The following is a 19,322-nucleotide window of genomic DNA, read 5'->3' as shown; positions in this document are numbered from 1 at the left end:
AAGATGAACAAGAATACATCCACCTGAAAAGAGATGTCCAGGAAAAACATCTGCAGGAAAACTGTGCCTATACCACTATCATCCCACAGGTGATGCTGACCAGAAGCTGTCTTTGATGTGTGTTACTTCTGGAGAAAAACAAAATCCATCAAAAATAAGCACAAGTGAATTAGGACAATAAGCAGGACAAAAAAAGTACTGTTGGAGTGTGACAGCCTCAGTGCCAGCCTGCAGCACAAGGGTCACTTTAATTTCTCCTTTGTCCCTTAGCTACTGTGTTTTGTCCAAGGAAGAGTCAGCACTAAAGGGAGACAGAGGGAGTCAGAGGGGCTGGCTCCTCACACCTCCCCAGGACACAAACAGCACTGAAAAGCCTGAAATGTTAGAAAGTGATTTCAGGTGCTCCCTCCAAGTCTGCCTCCCTGGGCAGAGCTGGAGGCTCCTGTGCTCCTGCTGAGGGGATAATAGCCAGACAAACCATTCCATCCTGGGAACATCACTCTGAAAAGCCACCTCTGACTTGTTACAATTGGAGTCATGATCTTGTCATGAGACCAGCTTTCCTGTCTCCAGACTGTCCAGGCTGGAGCAGCAGAACCAGCACAACTGCAGTCTGCAGTTTGCTTCCTCCTCTGCTCCCTTTTCCCCCTTTATTTTTGTTTTGTTTAGTTTTGCATTGCTTTTATTTTTTTATTCTTTTTGTTTTAGTTTTGTTTCTTTGTTTGATTTTTTTTTCTGTTAACTCAGGTCCCCAGGAATTCATCAGCACAGGAGTCAGGTTTATTTCTTCTTTCCACACTGTGTTTGGCCACTTTAATGCCACAGACCTGCTTCTTTAAAAATTCCACAGCTGCTGAAATATTCAGACTGTTGGAAGTGGTGAAACAAGTCCTACTTGCCATCATTTCCAGCACTGTGTAGGAGTAATTGGTTACTGTAGCCTAAATTAACTATTTGGCAGAGGGAAAAAAATCTAAAAAGCGGAAGTCTTTAAATACTGACAAATTCCTTTACAGAATTTCCTTGTAACGTGCAGCTTAACCTTAGCTGGAAAATAAACACATTTGCATTCTTAAGTCCATTTTTTTTTCTCCTCAAGCTCTTCCTCTCTGGTCTCAGTTAAAATTTGGCTTTGGTCATATTTCTGTTTTTCAAAGCATTGTAGCCTCTGCATTCCAGTCCTTCAAAAAGTCCTTTATAATCTGCATCTCCTGCAGGTGCTGGAGTAGCACAAATGGACAAGACTATTCTGTTGGTATTAAGTACTCCTACATAGAACATTATTCCTCAGGACATCCCTCACTCAGGGAATGAATTAATTCATTCTGAACTTGAATGAATTCTCCAGGGCTGGCCTGTTCCTGCACAGCCCAGGTGATCATTTCATCAGCTTTAAGCTGCTCTCTGCATCTCCCTGAACTGGGCTGAGCCTGCACTGACAACCTGGAACACCCTGGCAAAGATTTGGGATGGGATGGAGTCAGTTACTTTTATTTATGTATTTGAATGCCTGTGTGATTCAGATGGGGAGGAAAATTTGGAAAAGCAAAGAGAATCAGAATAAGACTTTGATCTGTTTCCTTAAAAATAAAGGTATGGAAAGCACTGAAGGAAAACAGTGATGCAGGAAGGATGTTCTGGCTCCCTCTCCATTGCAGGAGGGATGTCCCAGCACCAGGGCTGGAGAGAGCCAAGGGGAAGGAGGGAAGAAGCATCCAGGGGCTGTTCCTCTCTCCAGCCCTCTGCAGGACACCGGGCACCTCTGGGCCAGGCCCTGCTGCTCTCCTCCCTCTGCTGCCTACACTCCTCCTTAGCTTTAAGATCAGTCTTTGAGAGAGCTGTGGCTGTGTGGATTTTGTTGTTCTTTTTGACAAAGAAAGAAGCAAGATGCTTCTAAAATCACAATTTAAGAGCAGCTGTCTGACTCCAGTCCTAACTGCCCAAAGGGACTGGATCAAGATGGGAAAAAGGGCAGTTTTTTTCCTTGGATTCTTACAAATATCACCTCATGCTCACAGCTTTCTCTGGCTGACTTTATCTCTGTAGTGCACCACAAAGCTCAGAGCAGTGAGGATCTCCACGAGCCTCCCTTGCTGGGGATATGGGGAGGAAGGAGTTGGGAGTTCAGGCAAAAGCCCATTATTGAGACAGAGCCTGCCAAGTTTATAAACAGCATTTTACAGCACATTTGCCTGTAATGGATCTGGGTTGGGAGACACAGGAGGGCACTGCCAGTTCTACATTTCTTATGGAATGCGAAGCAGAACTCCTAGTTTTATTTTTCTTTTTACCTCTGTACGAGCAGTGTCACCTTCTGCACTGCACACAGTGAATCTCACGTCTCCCTCCCAAATCCCTTTGGACATGAGGAAGAAGAAACTCTCATTTCTGAGGAACACTGCAGTTCTCTGAGGTCTCCAGCCCGCCAGGGATAAGGGAAGAGCTGCAGCACTGCCCCTGGAAGGCCACGACTGTGCTGAGCTCAGCTCTGGCACTGCTGCCCACAAACACCCTGCACAGTGTGGGGCTGTACCATGCTGTGTGCTGTGGAAGGAAGAGGACTCTGGGGAAATACTCTATTCAGGGTCACCTCTGTAACTTTCTGCTGATGTCTATGGTCCTAAAAGTTAAAAGAATGAAGGAGAGCTGCTGTGCTCCACCAAGCTGGCCCAAAAACTTTAATCTGCCCACAAGCCAAGTAAATCTTCACAACAAAACCCACATGGCTGATGGGTCACCTCGGGCCTCAGCAAACTGCCTGCAGTCACTACCCCACCTTGAATGCCACTGGGCATTGAAATAAATGAAACAACCTGGAATAACCCTCTTCCAGGATGGCCAGGATGTACTGTTTGCATGCTGCAAACAAGAGTGTGTTTGAATAAAAGGCTGATTCCTTCAACATTGTCCCTGAAAATCTTCAGAAATCGTTCCCTGTTGGAGCAGCTGACTCTTGGGTAAGAGTTGCACATGCTTGGTACCACGCTGTGCCAAGCTGTGCAGCGAGCAAGAGGCAGGAGGTGTGTAGGCAAACTCTGGGTTTTTTTAAGGCACCCATCTGCAACAAAACAAAGAGGAAAAACAAATGCAAAAGTGTGTCAAGAAAAGCAACTTACAAACCTGATTCCGCAGCTACCAAGTGTGTTTTCAAATCTAAAATGAATTCAAGTTGACTATGACCAACTGTGTGTGGATCTGGGCACCTGGAGCATAGAAAACAATTAATTTATTTCTAAAGATTGCCCTGGTTCCTGTCTGTGAGAACCCATGAAAGGAAAGGCACCACCCAGCACAGCAGTTGCTCCCAAGGTAAATTCCAGCCCACAGAAATCATAAGGAATATATTGTTTCCAAGCATCCAGAGCTACCTGAATGTGCATATGATGCCTGTACATTCATCCTGGAGCTTTGTGAAAGGGAGGGACTGTGCCTACACTGCAAAGTGACCCAGTGTGGGCCCCTGGGGCAAACATCCCTGACTGACTCACACCCAAACTCTTCCACACTCACCCTGAGCCAATTCAGCCTGCAGAGACCTCACTGGAGCAGTCCCACACGGAGCCAGGGATCTTGCTGTCCTGCAGCTTCCGCACAGCAAGCCCAAGTCCCTACCTGGCCCACTTTATCTAGCAGAGGAAACACACATTTAAACACAGACCACCCTTTGGAGACTCCTGCAAGCAGAAAACTTAACAATGGGACCACTGTGGGTGCCAAGAGTTGCCTGACAAAAGCCAAGGTCCAAGCCTGGGTTCCCAGCCGACTCCTGCCCAGCTGCTGGAGCTCTGTGATGGTGGAGAACACACGGGGTGTTTCTCCACAGCAGCAGCTGCTGGCATGGTGCTGCTGGGAGAGTCACTAAGCAGCTTCTGGTGTGGTGTCCTGACACCTTAATTGAGAGCTGAACTGGAAAACTTGAACTCTGAGTGCAGAGCAGGTGGAAAGGGTAAAGCTGGGTTCAAACACAGGTTAGATCTCAGCTTGGAGCTGGCAGCTCTCCTCTGGGCACTGAGGTGACAGCCAAGCAGGACTGAGCTAGGCTCAACCAGCTGCTTCAGTGGGGGGGAGGATGTCCCAGTAGTATTTGAAGTTACACTTCAGTTCTCACACAGTACTGTTATCAAAATAGCTATTTTCACATAGCTAAATCCCTAGGTATCAGTCAGCTTTACAGGCTGCCCAAGTCATTAAAGCATACATCCATTTTTCCTTTTTTTTCTTTTCTTCAAGATCGTTGATGGCACATGTACACAATCACCTCTTTTCTTTGCCTTGTCCTTGTCCCCCTTTTGATGGCAGGACAGAGCACAGATGTAAATAAACAAGATGTATCTGTGCTGCTAGCTGATGTTTACACAGATCAGCAAGTCAAAGTGTTGGCTCTTACTGCACAGCAGCAGTGTGTGATAATCCCAGTGTCAGGCTGTGGAGCAGCTTCTGTGGGGGCACTTGCAGGGTGAACAGTGTGGTTTCCCAGCTGGCTGTGGAAATCATGACAAGCTCCTACAACATCCCAGCACTTCACAGGCAGCAACCTTGCAAGTTGGAGTTGCTGCCTGTGAAGTGTGGGATGTGGTCACTCCACAAGGGGGAGAGGAGTGGCTGGAAACACACTGAAAAGTGTTGCTCCCAGCAGCCAGGAGAGCAGAGCCCATCCTGGGGGGCACCAGACATGGCACAGCGAGGTGCCAGCAGTGGTTATCCCACTGTACTCTGTGCTGGGCCTGTCTGTTTAAAAAGGATCTTGAAATCCTTGAGTGTGTCCAGAGGAGGGCAACAAAGCTGGTGAAAAGGCTGGAAGGAATGTCCTGAGGAGTGGTTTATTGAGAGACCACCAGCTATTCACCACCCTTCACAGAAGTAATCGTGAACGCCGTTTATTTCTATCTTTAGCACACTTTTATAGGGTTCTACAGGGTCTGCAGGCTAAGCAAGTTACTATTGGCTAATGCACACAGGTTTACATTCTTATCCTTGTACACAAGAATATTGTTTTGCTTTACTCTCTCCTGCAGGCAAGTTTCAAGGATTTTAGCCCTTAATATCACAACTTATTTCAAAGGCTGGTTTGTGCATACAGGCCTTTACTAATATATAAAATATATCAACAGTGGTTGAAGGCTCTGGGTGTGTCTCCTTTGGAGGAGGCTGGGGCAGCCTCATTGCTCCCTGCAGCTTCCTGAGGAGGGGAAATAGAGAGGAGATGTTGAGCTCTTCTCCCAGAAGATCCAGGGACAGGATGTGTGGGAATGGCTCAAACCCACACTGTCAGGAGACATTTAGACTGGACATCAGGAAACATTTCATTACTGAGAGATGGTCAAACACTGGAACAGGTTTTCTGAAGAGGTGGTCAATGCCCCAAGCCTGCCAGTGTTCAAGAGGCATTTGAATAATGCCCTTAACAATGTGATTTAAATTTTGGTCAGCCTTGAATTGGTCAGGCAGTTGGACTAAAAGATCCTTGTAGGTCCTCTCCAGCTGAAATAGTCCTGTCCTATCATCCTCTCAATCCTCTCAATTCTCCTCTCCTCGAGCAGCAAGGTGGGAGCTCATGTGAGAGCAGCCCCAGAGGCACCACCCCAGCTCCCAGCCCTGTGCCAGGCTGGCTCTGTCCTTGTTTTTTGGGATCGACATTGCAGAGATCTGTGCCAAAAGCACAGCAAGGCCCAGCCTGGCCTGCAGCCCCCCAGCCGCCCCCTCCCTCCTTCTGCTGCAAAACCAGCTCCAAAGGACAGGAGTGCTTTTCTCTGTCTCTTTTAAATGCTGCTTTGCCAGCTTGCCAGCTGCTTTCAGCAGCGTACTCCTCACGGAGGAAGCCTCAGAAATGAAGTTGTGGGAAGGAGCTCTGTGCTGCCCGGGAGCGGGGCCGTGGCAGCAGGCAGGGCACCGGGAGGGCTCTGGGCAGGCTGCTGAGGGCTGGGCTGGCCCGGGGGTCCCGGGGGGCTGCAGGTGAAAGCTGGGGTTCCCTGCCCTCCCACCAGGTCACGACTGTGTGGAGATGTGAGTGCTTCACGGCCACGGACAGCTTTCCCGGGGGTGGAGAACTCTGTCTGGTTTTTATCATCTGCAGTGACCCTGAGAAGGGTTAGACATCCATGAGGGAGGCACATCCCCAGGTGTGGCAGAGAGCGAGGGGATCCCTTCTAGCCTGAACCCCCTGAGCCCGGGGAGCTGCCTGTCCGAACACAGGGCAGGGATATCAGCAAACCCCTTCCCACCCTGGAGCATTCACACCGCCTTTTGTTGTAATTCCTGACAAGCTCCCCCCCTTCAGCCGCTGCTCTCCAGAGTCCGGGCGCAGGTGAAAGCCCCGGTGCTCTGCTAGCAGGAGTGATGCCTTCCAAAGGCAGCTCCCTGTGGAGCTCCACTTGGAGCTGGGGCGTCACGGCAGGAGGGACACCCGGCCCTGGCAGGGCTGAGCTGCGGGAGCGCTGTCCCGCACCGGGAACACGCTGGTCCCGCACCGGGAACACGCTGTCCCGCACCGAGGACACGCTGTCCCGCACCGAGGACACGCTGTCCCGCACCGGGGACACGCTGTCCCGCAGCAGGGACACGCTGTCCCGCACCAGAGACACGCTGTCCCGCACCGAGGACACGCTGTCCCGCAGCAGGGACACGCTGTCCCGCACCGGGAACACGCTGTCCCGCAGCAGGGACACGCTGTCCCGCACCGGGAACACGCTGTCCCACAGCAGGGACACGCTGTCCCGCAGCAGAGACACGCTGTCCCGCACCGGGAACCCACTGTCCCACACCGGGAACACGCTGTCCCACACCGGGAACACGCTGTCCCGCACCGGGAACACGCTGTCCCGCAGCAGGAACACGCTGTCCCGCACCGGGAACACGCTGTCCCGCAGCAGGGACACGCTGTCCCACTGCAGGGACACGCTGTCCCGCAGTAGTGACACGCTGTCCCACTGCAGGGACACGCTGTCCCGCAGCAGAGACACGCTGTCCCGCAGCACCGGGAACACGCTGTCCCGCAGCAGGGACACGCTGTCCCGCAGCACCGGCTGTGGAGAGCGGGAGCTCTGCAGCCGAGTGCGAGGGAACATCCCTGCTCCAGGGGCTCTGCCAACTCCCGGGATTGAAGCTGCCGGAGCTCCCCGCATCCGTGCTGCTCTGCACGGCCCCCACCCAGCCCCTCCCCGCTCAGCATCCCTTATCTCCCGGAGCGGCTTCCTGCCGGACCCTCCCAGGGCTCATTTCCCAAAGAACGAATTCCTGCTCCGGAGGAACGTGCGGAGCTGGGAGTACGCGGGAGAGCGGCACGGCCAGCTCAGCACCTGCTTCCCGGGCGTGCGATGCTCCCGGAGCCAAAGTTCAGCCTTAAAAGCATCCCCCAAAATAATGATCCACCCGCTGAGCAGCAAACCCCCGGCGGCTGCCGGAGCACCTCCGGAAAAGCGTCGCGTACTTGAAGTCAGCGTGATTTAATCTAAATGTGAAAGTCTCAATTACATCGCTATTATGGGGTTACACAGAGTCACAGCTCGGTAATTACAGCCTCGATGCTACATATGGTTAACACATTTCAATTACACGTTAATTTATCGAAATACACTCTTAACTTAAAAACCTCTGAAAGTCTGTGGTAGATGGAAAATTTGGGCCAGGGGAACAACTACAACCACTTGAGCTGAAATGGCCAGTGTAGCACAACTTCTGAAGTGACACCTTTGACAGACTAATCATAGATCTGATTAAAATGACCCAAATACTCTCCTAGTAGTCTATTTTTCATACAGAAGATTTTGCTTTCAAATGCCTGTGAACCAGAGTAACTTTCAACTGACAGATGAAACTGAGCACATGCCTAAAGACAAACTGCAGCTCGTAAAGAAAAACAGCTTCTGGTTTTATGGAGCTTTGTTTTGTCTCAGCAGTTTATCATCAGAGCTTGTTCCCCTGCAGCTTTTGTAAACTCAGTTAAAAAAACATCTGCAGACTCAGACAACCTGCAGAACACTCAAACACGGAAAGATAACAAAGAATTAAACTTAGTTTCAAACCAAAACCCCTCAGAACCTCACCTGGATTCCGCTCCTTTTCTGAGTATTTGCAAGGCTCAAAAAATCCTCTTCCCTATTTTCTATCTTGAGGAAACCTTTAACAGGATCAGTATTTGTTACCTGGAAAGCCACAAAATCTATGGCTGTCATTGGGCATGGCTTTTTGAACACCTAAAATGTGTTTCCATCTGACAATGGCTAACACTTCTAAGCCAGAGCTGTGGATCAGCTCAGAACAACTATTTTTCCTCTCTTTAATTCAGTGCTCCTTGTCTCACAGGTGGGTAGATCAGAAACTTAGAATCCTCTAGAAGTACTGAAGGATGTGGAGTCACTGCAGCACTTTCAGTGAAATAAATGGAGAAAGAAATCTGCCATAAGGAAGGAATCCACATAGTCCCAGTGCAGCAGGTGATTACATCATCTGGCTGCCAGAAAAAGGGACTGAACACATGGAAAATGAAACTAAAAAATGAAGTTGTAAATACACATGAAAAACAAAACTTAAAAGTGCAGTGGTAAATATACAATCATTGCTTTGAAAGGAACAAAGTGTCTCTGGTCAGTGGGAAACACTTCCTTTTACTAGTAGTGTTTTCCTTAAGAATTTAATTATTCAGGAGAAATGTTTAAAATGCGGTGTATGTTACGAGTGCTGTGTATAATACAAAACAAAATTCAACCTTCACATCACCTGGGATTTGGAGTGTCAGTCCAGAACCATCTGTCAGTAGTGACATGTTTTGTTTTCTCTGCCCTGTGAGGAGACCTCTCCTCTCCCTTTTATTTCCAAGTGCTGAAGCTCTGTTGCCACCACATTTCACATCCCCTGCCCCTTCCCACAAGGGGCAGCAGGTACTGGACACGTGTCAGGAGGTTGATTTTAGGCACGGGAATGCTCCCACCTCAAAACCAGGCCAGTGACCAGCACAATAGCCAGTCTTTTTCAGACATCCTTGTGTCACCTCTCAATTTTAAAGCATCAGTTTAGCTGTAAAGAGGCAGAAATATGGGCTCTTTCCAACTGAGCAGCAGCAGCACTTAAGAACTGCAGGTTTTCACTCCAGAGGATGGGTTTTGTTTTTCAGAAGCAGGAGCTGTATAACCATCTGTTAGATACACACAGGTTAGCAGCAGTGACACAGAACCCACTCTCAAAACACAGGTACAACACTGAAATTTGAGGTGGGCACCAAGCAAAAGGTGATTTCTAGCACCAAGAGGTTCAGAGAAAGAAGCACTGTGACAGCTGTAGGGGCAATGGGTAGCCTTGAAGACAGCAAGGCAGGCTGGAATACACTCACTAACAGATATTTAAAATTAGTTTAAAACATCCTTCAGCTGAGCAGGGAGCTGCAAAGGCAGGGAGGCAGCACAGCTTAAAGTCACTATTGTAGGAAGTCAGGAAACGAGCTTTAACTCCACAAAAATTTGAGAATACTGATGGTTAAATGACAGAGTAATTCCTAAGGATGGACAATTTATTAAATTACAAGAGCCTTCAGTCATTACTGACAAAGTCATCTACAAACATCCAATTCAGGAAGTTAAGTGTGAGGTTGTTTCTTTTTTTGGATCAGCCTCTCCAGTTTTGTGGTATGCAGGTCCAGCTTCTACCTTACCTGCCTCTACAATAAGACAAGAGTCTGTTATTACAGACTCCGCAACAGATGACAAAAGCTTCTTTCTTCCACTAAGCTTTGCTTTTGGGACAGAAAAGATGTAGTTCCTGGTGCAAGAAATTAAGCACCATTTTAAGTAGTTACTGGTTATTTTTACAACCAGGAAAATGAAGAAATTCTGTTCTACTCTGTTTTGGAGAGTAGAACAGAATTGAATCCAGAGGATAAATAAATAAAGATTTTTTTGGGTTTTTAAGTTAGCAGCACATGTGTGTGTAAGCAAGATCACATACAGAGACACTGCAGGAAGTGTGAACATAAGAGATCTGACCAGTAGCTACAGCAGGGGAGAGGAATAAAGTTTAAGAGGATACAACATCCAGTTTAAGATTTTTTAATCCAGTTTATTAAATATTGCTTTTTGGGGACATGTTTACAACAAGCCCAAATAAATTGTTTAAGGATTCAAAGCAGTCATATTAAAATACAGCTTCAATATAAAGTTTGTCACAGTTTTACAGTATTCAAAAATGACAGACCTGCTTAAAAAAAGACTATTACACCAAAACATAAGAAAAACAGAAAAACAAACAAGTTTGGCATTTTCATAATCTTTATAGTATAAAACAGAATATTAAATCTATTACCAGCAAGCTGATACTTCAATCTATTACCTATTCTGAAGTGTCTCCCATTAAAACACACTATACAACAGCACTATACAAAAGTCGTGGTGATACTCATGTGATGAAAGTGCATCCCTGAAAGTTTGCCAGTTTATAGTTAGCTCTTAGAAAAAAAGGTAAAATTAAAACGTCCTCTTTTAACGGAAGGCTTTATTTTTATTTTTTTTAATATTTTTTTTTCTGTTTTGTCTCACTTTCAGCCTTCTTTTAAAAGTGTCTAGGGACGCCCCCCAGGGGGCAGCGTAAGATTAACCATCAAATCACGAACGGCTGCAAATATTGTGCATTCACCTGGAACAGGGAAAAGAGACAGGTTAGCACCGCGCCCCGGACAGCCCTTCCTCACTCTGGAGCAGGGAAAAGAGACAGGTTAGCCCCACACCCCACAGCCCTTCCTTGCTGAGCCCCTGAGCCCCCAGGGCAGAGCCTGGGCTGCAGACACACCATGACTCCCAAACCCCAGCGACCTCCAGGGACTTTGGGATTTGTGGGAGTTACCAGCTGAAACAGCTCCAGCTTTCCCAGCAGGACTGCTCTTGTTGGTGATGGAATTGCAAGTAGCTCTTAACTTTTAATTGCTTTTGAATGTCAGATTGAATCTATGCTAGAATTGATCGCACATGGACTGTGGTCCGATTTTTTCTGTGTGTTAATAATTAAGAGCACTGCATCTTACAAAGAAAATTACCCAACATTATCAAGTTTTATTTCTACTGATTACAAGCAGAAATGAAACATTTTGAAAGACTCAAGTCTGAAACAGCTGGAAGATATTTTCTGTCCTAAGATTAGTTTAGGAAACATTTCTAATTCCAAGACTGGGCAACAGTCAGGAATCTGCTTCTTTCAACCAAATTGCTCTGGCTCTACCCTGGACATCTAAACTGCAAAATAAAATACAGAGCAGGTGGACTTCTGTTTCCAACAGCTGAGATTCAATACTGAGAGGAAAAACCAGCCACAGCTACCCCAAGTTTTAAATACCAGCACTTGTTGACAAAAACACACACATGTTCTGAATAGCTTAAAGAAGTTAAAACCAAGAGAAGGGAAAGGGTTAAATAAGAACAACAAAAGATGGAGTAAAAGGCAGCTGTGATTTTCATCTATTGTTTCCTGCTAAGAGAATACAATTAATAGCCACTGTTGCACCCTGGTCACTGTGGGCTGAATTTTTCCTGCATATTTCAAGAAATATCAATTAGAGGACATTGAATTTTGCTGCTGAAGGAGCAACAGTGTGAGCAAAGAGATAAGAGCAGAGCCTGTTGGGATGCATTAGTCTTAACTGCCATAGTAGGGATTCCCAAGATTATTTTGGGCAGGTCATTATCATATCAAAGCTACAAATCTGGGCTAAATACCATCCACTGCATCACTGAAAATCAGACACTGAAAAATGTTTAGTCGTGAAGTGCTTTAAGAATCATCACGAGTCCCTTGGGCTCCTCTCTAAGGGTCACCTCCAGCATCCATAGGGACTTTAATTTCCTTACCAGATTGATGTCCACTACATACTGTAGGTTTTGGACTTACAGCTCAAATTTAGACTTATTATTTCAGGGCATTGATTTTCTCTCAGTTCATAAAGTATTTCCCCAAAGTAAAGTATTTTCTCCCATGGAGGCATAGGTAAAGTGGTCTTAGAGAATATGTGCTCACAATGAGTCAACATTTTACTGTTAAACACAGCAGAATGTGTTTGCCCACAGATCTGAAAAGAAAACTCTTTCAAAAGAACTTACTTTTCAGGCACTACCATTTTATTAAGAGGAAAATTAAGCTGAATACAAAATACTTTCTCACAAAGAGAGAAAGGTAAAAAAGATACAGCCAGAACAAGGCAACACTGATTGCAGGTTACAACGACAGTGCCAGTAACATCATCTGTGCATGATGGGAGGCCCTGGTCCTTCCTGACTCAAACACTGAAAAATTCCCTTAACCAACCAGATTGCAATTAGTGAAGCAGAGAGCTAACAGGTAGGAAAGTCAGGAAAGTTCTGGGTACAGAACAACACAGGAGCAGCAGAAGAGAAAGGAGCATCAGACGAGAAAGGACACACATCTGGGATCTCCCATGTACTGCTTTTTTAAGAGAAGTCTCCCAGCTATCTACTTTCATCTGCTGGCTCTCCTATCACCCTTCAATGGTGAAGAAAAGAAGCTATTCTTGTTCTCTTTGATCAGATATAATAATGTATGTTTTGACAACACGAACAGAGAAAATTGCATTTCAAGTGTCCTCAGGGAAGATCCTACTTTTGCTGGGTGATGGTGGAAATAAATAGAATTATACAGACTCATCCTTTCTTTTGGAAGTCAGAGGAAGGACTACTAGAAAATTCCTCTGCTCAGCCAGCTATGTTCTCCTTTGTCTGGACAAGATTCTGCTTGTGGCTCCAGTGCTTTTCCTATGGTTTTTTTTCCCCCATCTATACTTTGCTTCCTGTACCGGATTCCAAAACTGCTTCAAAACGAACAACAAACAAAAATTGTCCATTCTGATCTATCTAGTGACCATCAGAAAACATCTCACCTTGCATCTCCAGAGCAGCTTTGACAGTTACTTGCTCTGCCTGTGGTATTTTGTGGAGGGTTTACTTTAAAACACAACTCAGGGCAATAACAAACAGCAAAGCAAGAACCTACCCTGCCCCACACCAGGGGAGCTCTGTGGGGAAGCACCTTCCAAAAGCAACACCTGAAGTTTAGTTAATGTATTTTGAAATAAAAGTGCTATACAAACAACAGCTCTTTTCCACATACAGAACTCCTACAGGGAACTCCACATGCCCTCAAGGCTATTTTCACTCCTATTTACCTACACTATTACTACATGTTAAACAGAAAGTGCATATTAATTTAAATCCCATCACAACTTTCAGGAATGTATGCATATCCACACCAATTTAAGGTAAACATTGCTCAAGTTCTACCAATTGAAATAATCCATCAAGCATAGCAAAAATTACTGCATAACAACGAGATGAATAATTACACAAAAGAGAAGTAAGAGTCAACCTCTGGATTCACAACTTCAATCCACAACTTTAATCTATTCACTGGATTATTGGAAAAATTTTGTTCTTCATCAAACTGAAAGTTACTGTTCTTATGAACCACCTGTGTATTAGGATCCCAAACCACTGCTTACAGACAACATGCTGCCCAAAAAACCTGCTACTGCTCTTCCATGTTTTAGATACTAAAAAAAAAATAAAAGGCATGACAAACAAGAGGGAAAGTAAAGCACAATGCTGCTCACGGTGCACTACCTACAGGCCAATGAACACTCTGAACAACCTAGATCAAACACTTCACAGCACTTCTGGTGGACAGAACTGTATGCACCTCTGCTAGTGAAAACACTGACAAAGGAGTATACAACCACTGCAATTACTTTAAATCATTCACAGCACGCGGACAAGTTCTGATAACTATTGTAACATCCCTTTATATTCTACTGTTAAGCTGAGTAACTTCATAATTAACCATGAAAACTGACACTTGGCCATAGCATATTTCTTGTGACTCATTCTAGGCCCATTTGTCAAAAAAGTGTGACTCCTGAGCAGCAAGAGCTGGGCCAACAAGAGGTGGGTGCACTCTATCACTTGGGCAGAACAGCAAAACCCAGCCTGAATCATCAGTGCAACCTTCTGCTGTGTTGCCAGTACTTCCTATTAAGTTATGTGTTGCCTGTCACATCAGGAGTTTGTAATCACTAAAGAAGTAAGATAGAAACCAAGAAGAATTCAGACTTAAGAGAGGTTTAGTTTTACACTGGAGATTTGTCACAGATGTCTGGGTGAAGAGAATATATCTACTGGACATGTACAGTACCTGGTCGTGGTGAATTCAGTTCAGCAAACCTCTTTAGAATATTGCTAACCATCATGGGAGCAGCAACAGAAGAGTTCTGCTGCCTGGGAATGTCAGCCTGTTGCGTTGTACCCGAAGCCATATCATAAATAATTGGGACAATAATACTAACAGCTTCCTGTGGGACTGTTGTTTTCTGTGTTAGCTGAAGCTGTGGGGAAACAACACAAAAAGTGTGTTAAATCGAATGACCACGTACTTCAGTGCAACTTCTAACAGTTAACAGTCTAGGCCTACAGACAGCATGTACTTCCACCCCCCTGTTTTCAAACAATTCTGTAATAGAGAAATTATCAATCAGGTGGAGACTATTGTCTTCTCAAAAGCACCCCACAGTGAGCATTTCCCCAGGCACAACAACAAATGTAGATTTGTTCTGAATATTTAATCCCTGCTCTCCTCTCCCAGCACCACTAATGTGCACGTTGCCCCATCTAGCCTGTTAGTGCCTCAAAGAAGAATTAAACACCCACAAGTTGAGCACTTGAAGATGCAGCCCAGAGGGAGCTGAACTTTATATATTGTCAACATCTCTCCAAGAACACGAAACACGAGGAGCTGCTGTGCTTTAGTAGGAAGGAGAGTAGGAATACAAACTGAACTCATTACAGAAGAGTTCCAAGCAAATCCAGGGTTCCAAACAGCACACCACTTTTAGCTATTACAGCTGTCAGATACAGTGGGCTTGCTTCACTATGAACTCGTGCTGATCTCAGAGACATGTAGGGTTAGAATTTTAAAACAGCTCTACTTACAAAAAACAACATTTTGGATTTCAGCACAACAGCAGGTGTTCCTGGAGGCGCAATTGGAGGAGCGCTGGGAGGGATTGTTAAACAAAACTGCACGTTCCATTTCAGCTGACTTGCCTGGTCAGGGAACTGTTCAGAGAGAGCAGCACAGAGAAAGAACAGCAAAGATCTCGTGTCAGTGACACACTCAGCTATGAAACAGGAAAGCACCACAGAATGTGACTCTTAAGCTAAACCTGCAGATGTTGCCAGGTTTAGAGAAATCATAGTAACTCTGAAAGAACTGGGCACAATAACACAATCAGAATTATTCTGGTCAGCCTATGCATGTGCCTGTTGTGCAGTAACATGCCTGCAGCTCCTTAAAATCACAGTTTAAGTGAGAAATTTTGAGTGTTTCCAGGAAAGCTAGAAGAAAAATGGTAACTTCTCCAATAACATTAAATAACTTACGTATAAATTTAGAGTAATTTGTCTGTTTGTAGATAAAGATACAACTGCTTTTTTTCAAAAATATAATTACCAAAGTTGGGTGAACTAAATAAATAGAACAGTTGACTTACCAGCTCCAGTTTCATGATGTGTACGCAGTCCCTGAGGATGTGCGTGGGAGCCCCTAGTAATTTTGTGAAGGCTATCAGGGTGTTTGCTTTAAAAGGTGGTCCTGCAACCTAAAGAAAGACACTATTTAGTAGTACCTATTTTAGATAATAAATATATTTTATTTAATTTAATGTGCAACCAGCATGCACAGCTGTCAATTTTATATTTTGCAGCTCTTACACATGCCAGTGAAAGTCAGCAGGACCACTCAAAACACCACCAGAGATTAAAAGCAATGCACAAAAACATCAGCATTCTTGATTTCAGTACATACCCTTGTTTCAAAAAACTTCTCCAAAACCTGCAACTCCTCTGATTTCCACTGTCCTGTATTTTCAGGTGTTACTTTCAGCTGCAAGGTCTGGTTGGTTTTGGGATTGAGAGCAACCCTACATTTCAGTGCCTCCGTCTTAAACATAATGACACCTGGTTCATTGGAGTTTATTAACTGTAGCTGCATAAAAAGGAGATTCACAGTCAATTAGTCATTCATTCATTTCATTAAATGGCATGAACTCACACACACACACACACACACACACACTCACTCTCTCTCTCACTCCCTCTTCAAAGTATAGTGATCAACCTCTCTTTCCAGAAAGAAACACATGATATTTTAATACAGGTAAAATTGCCTTGAGAATTAAGCTCAAGCCAGATTTGGCTTCTTTCTGTCGCTGAATCCATTCCATAGAAGTGAAGAAGCACATTTGTCTGTCCCAATCCCTAAAGTAACATTCCCAACTGAGTAGTTAACATTAACCAGTAACTCACTTCTCTGGCAATCCTGCCAAGGAGTGGTATCCACAGTAAGCCTATGGCTGTTCTAGTAAATTCCCAATGGACATGCTAAACCCAAAGAACCCACAGCACCTGAAAGTCTGGCCATAGACTTGCTATCTTAACAATTACCAAATTTCACCTGACCAAACAGGTTTTCAGCATCTGATTTGTGTAGAAAAGAAGTGGAACTAAATTATTTCTCTACATTTTGACTCTTTAGATAGCAAGAATCAGAAGTATGGCACAAGTCTAACAGCAAACAGTTGTTTTATTTGAAGCAATTCAGTTTGTGCCTGATTTAAAAGACATGGAGCAGCCATACCCACAGGTCCATTCAAACTGAAACTGTACCGTTTCCTGTTGTATGATCCTCTGAAGATGCCTCCTCATAATCACTGACCCGAGGAATCGCTCAAGAGGGGAGCACAGATAGCTGCCAGCTAGTCCTGGCACAAGCCCAGGGGTAGGAGAGGGCAAGAGCAGAATATTCAAGGCACTGTGGGTGAGGATTGTAGGAATGGATGCAGCCCAAGAGCGCTGAGGTAGTTTCCGAGGTGGAGGCATGCTTGTTGGCATGACTTGGGAACCTGTGGGGACACAAGGACTTGCAGTAAAGGACAATTTAAGCTGAAACATAAGATATGTGCTCACTTTGTCACTATTCATCACTTAAGTCCTCTGGGCCAAAGCACAATCCTTCTTATTTAAGAATTTGCCTGCCTAGTGATAGGCATCAGACAGACAAGGAATTAATTTTGACCCTGAACCCATGCAAAGAGTCTCAGTAACATTAAAATTCTCCTCCCTTTTCCTCTTTCTGCAGCATGCAGACAGCAGGTTTGCACAACAAACTCAATGAGACGTAAAGATGGCTAAATCAGTCGTGCAAGGGCAGCATTACAAATCTATGATGTGAAAAGTTAGTATTTGGGTTGGCAAATGTGCCTATTATTGCTTTCACTCTGAAAACTTTTCTCTTAGTCATGGAGTTCAATAGTTTCAGACTGATTTCTGCACTACAACAACAGCTATCATCAATCCTGTTGACATTTATGCTGTATGCTTTAGCTCACTTTCCCAATTTTTTATTGAAGATTTGAACTAGGACAGAAAAAAGGCTTAATTTCCTTAGACATTTTACTGCACAAGGACAGTAAGGACTGTTAGACTGACACAAGAACTACCAAAAGGAACACAACTAGAAATGTTAAACATGAGCATTTCACAGTTATAACACTGATAAAGAAGCCTACTTGTTCCAGCTCGTGGGGAGTGAGAGGCATCAGGGACAGGTGAATGAAGGGAAGGGTTGGCTGGTGACATTCCAGGCATCCGTGCTGCTGGTGATGGACCAGAGACCTGGGGAGATCCTGGCCAGTTCCCTGCACGCTGACTGGGTGACATCATGGTGTATGGTGAGCTTGGGTCTATGGTACCTACAGACGTTACAAGACCATTAGTATTTTTTTTTCAAAGTAAAAATATTTCTAATAGAGAAATCTAAAAGAAGGTTATCAAAATCTGTAAAGCACGAAAGTGCCTGCAAGCTCTTAGACTACTTGTTACAGCCATACTAAACAGACAAGTGAGGGATGAGAGCAAAAATCAAGACACAGATTTCAAGGGTTTCCAAGCTGTATTTTAAAAAAAGTAGAACTGAATGCTAAGGAAAATTGTCATGTTCAACAAGTAATAGGTTTGAAACCAAAAGAAGCTCTTGCCTACAGACTTGGACTTCTATTGCTCCTTAGCAAATGGAAGCCTCAGCCAGACAGTTCCTTATTTATTCAACATCTTACAGTTATTGCTGCAAAGGTATCTCTGCTATACAGACTGATCAGAACCTTAAACCTACTCTGTGCTACCTTTCTCTCTTTGTTCATCTCAACAGTCAAACTGATGCATGAAAATTACCATCTGAACCGTTCACTTGTTGTGATCTATAGAACAGTTTCCAATGCACTGTGATTACACAAAGGATTGTTTTGGCAGCTTTCCAAAATAACCAACAAAATTAATAAAGGAAACAACCAAAAGGCACGTTGCTCACATACAGATATGTCAAACCAGACAGACTTTGACAACATTTTCAAATTGCAATATTTGAATTTCTAACCTGTTCCAGTTATTTTTCCAGGAAATGTAAGCAGTGAAAATACACTAACTAATCTAACAAAATAAAATGCTCATTAAAAGCTGCAGCCACTGTTCTGCTACAAGACCACATGGAATTTCCCCACATTAGCAAGCAGAAAAAGAGTGACTGAGGGTCAATTTTTAACATGTTAGGAATGCCTCAACATGCCATGCAGCTACTTCTGACTACTGTTAACACTCACATATATGAAAACAGCTACTTGAGCCAATTACAAACCATGAATTTTTCTAAATTAACTTAAGTCTGCTCTGGAAGACTTAATTTCAAGAAGCAAATCTGCCCTCCTTGTCACTACATTACCTGCCAGTAAAGAACTTACCATGTGGGCTGGCAAAGTTAGCTGTTTGTCCCATTGTGATTCCAAGAGAGGAAGGTGAAGGAGTTGGACCAAAGGATGCTGGTGATGGTGCTCTTAAAGCCCCACTAGGTGAGCTTGCAGCATGCAAATTTCCTGACCAAAGACATCACATCACTTGTTATGCATATTTCCCATCTTTCTATTCTAATTTTTTCTATCAGCTGCTCTCTCCTTTTTAGGGAGACAGCAAACAAGATTCAAGTGAATTTGTTTTTGCACTCAATGGTTTTATTTTGTACATGCATGGCTGTTATATTTTTCAGGTTGATTTACCACACAAAGGAAACTTCCCATGATATCTGGCTTGAAGAATGGTATTTCCTCCCTACCCAGCCCTTCCCTAAATTTAAATATTTTCAGCTGTTGTTCTACAACAGCTGAGAGCAGAAAAGAAAAGATGAAAAGCTTTTCTGAAGAAGCAGGTATTGAAAATTATCAGGTTTTTGTCTTATCA

At 44.5% G+C, this 19,322-nt stretch overlaps 1 protein-coding gene across 1 annotated transcript in view; it reads right to left on the bottom strand.

Annotated features, from left to right (window-relative positions):
* Positions 1-10,021: 10,021 nt before the first annotated feature.
* The window catches only part of MED14 (mediator complex subunit 14), a 34,791-nt gene continuing 25,490 nt past the window's right edge, over positions 10,022-19,322 (bottom strand). The window contains exons 24-31 of the mRNA XM_015642132.3: positions 18,830-18,961; positions 17,606-17,788; positions 16,704-16,939; positions 15,844-16,023; positions 15,530-15,637; positions 14,970-15,095; positions 14,176-14,365; positions 10,022-10,620 (exon numbers count right to left, since the gene is read on the bottom strand). Of these exons, the coding sequence (XP_015497618.1) occupies positions 10,547-10,620; positions 14,176-14,365; positions 14,970-15,095; positions 15,530-15,637; positions 15,844-16,023; positions 16,704-16,939; positions 17,606-17,788; positions 18,830-18,961 (1,229 nt within the window). The 3' untranslated portion in view covers positions 10,022-10,546. The remainder of the gene's footprint in view (positions 10,621-14,175; positions 14,366-14,969; positions 15,096-15,529; positions 15,638-15,843; positions 16,024-16,703; positions 16,940-17,605; positions 17,789-18,829; positions 18,962-19,322) is intronic.

The sequence above is a fragment of the Parus major genome, chromosome 1 (genome assembly GCF_001522545.3).
Source record: "Parus major isolate Abel chromosome 1, Parus_major1.1, whole genome shotgun sequence".
In the NCBI taxonomy this organism is placed as follows: Eukaryota; Metazoa; Chordata; class Aves; order Passeriformes; family Paridae; genus Parus; species Parus major.
The sequence above is the reverse complement of the archived record's forward strand: the minus strand, read 5'-3'. Positions and strand labels throughout refer to the sequence as shown.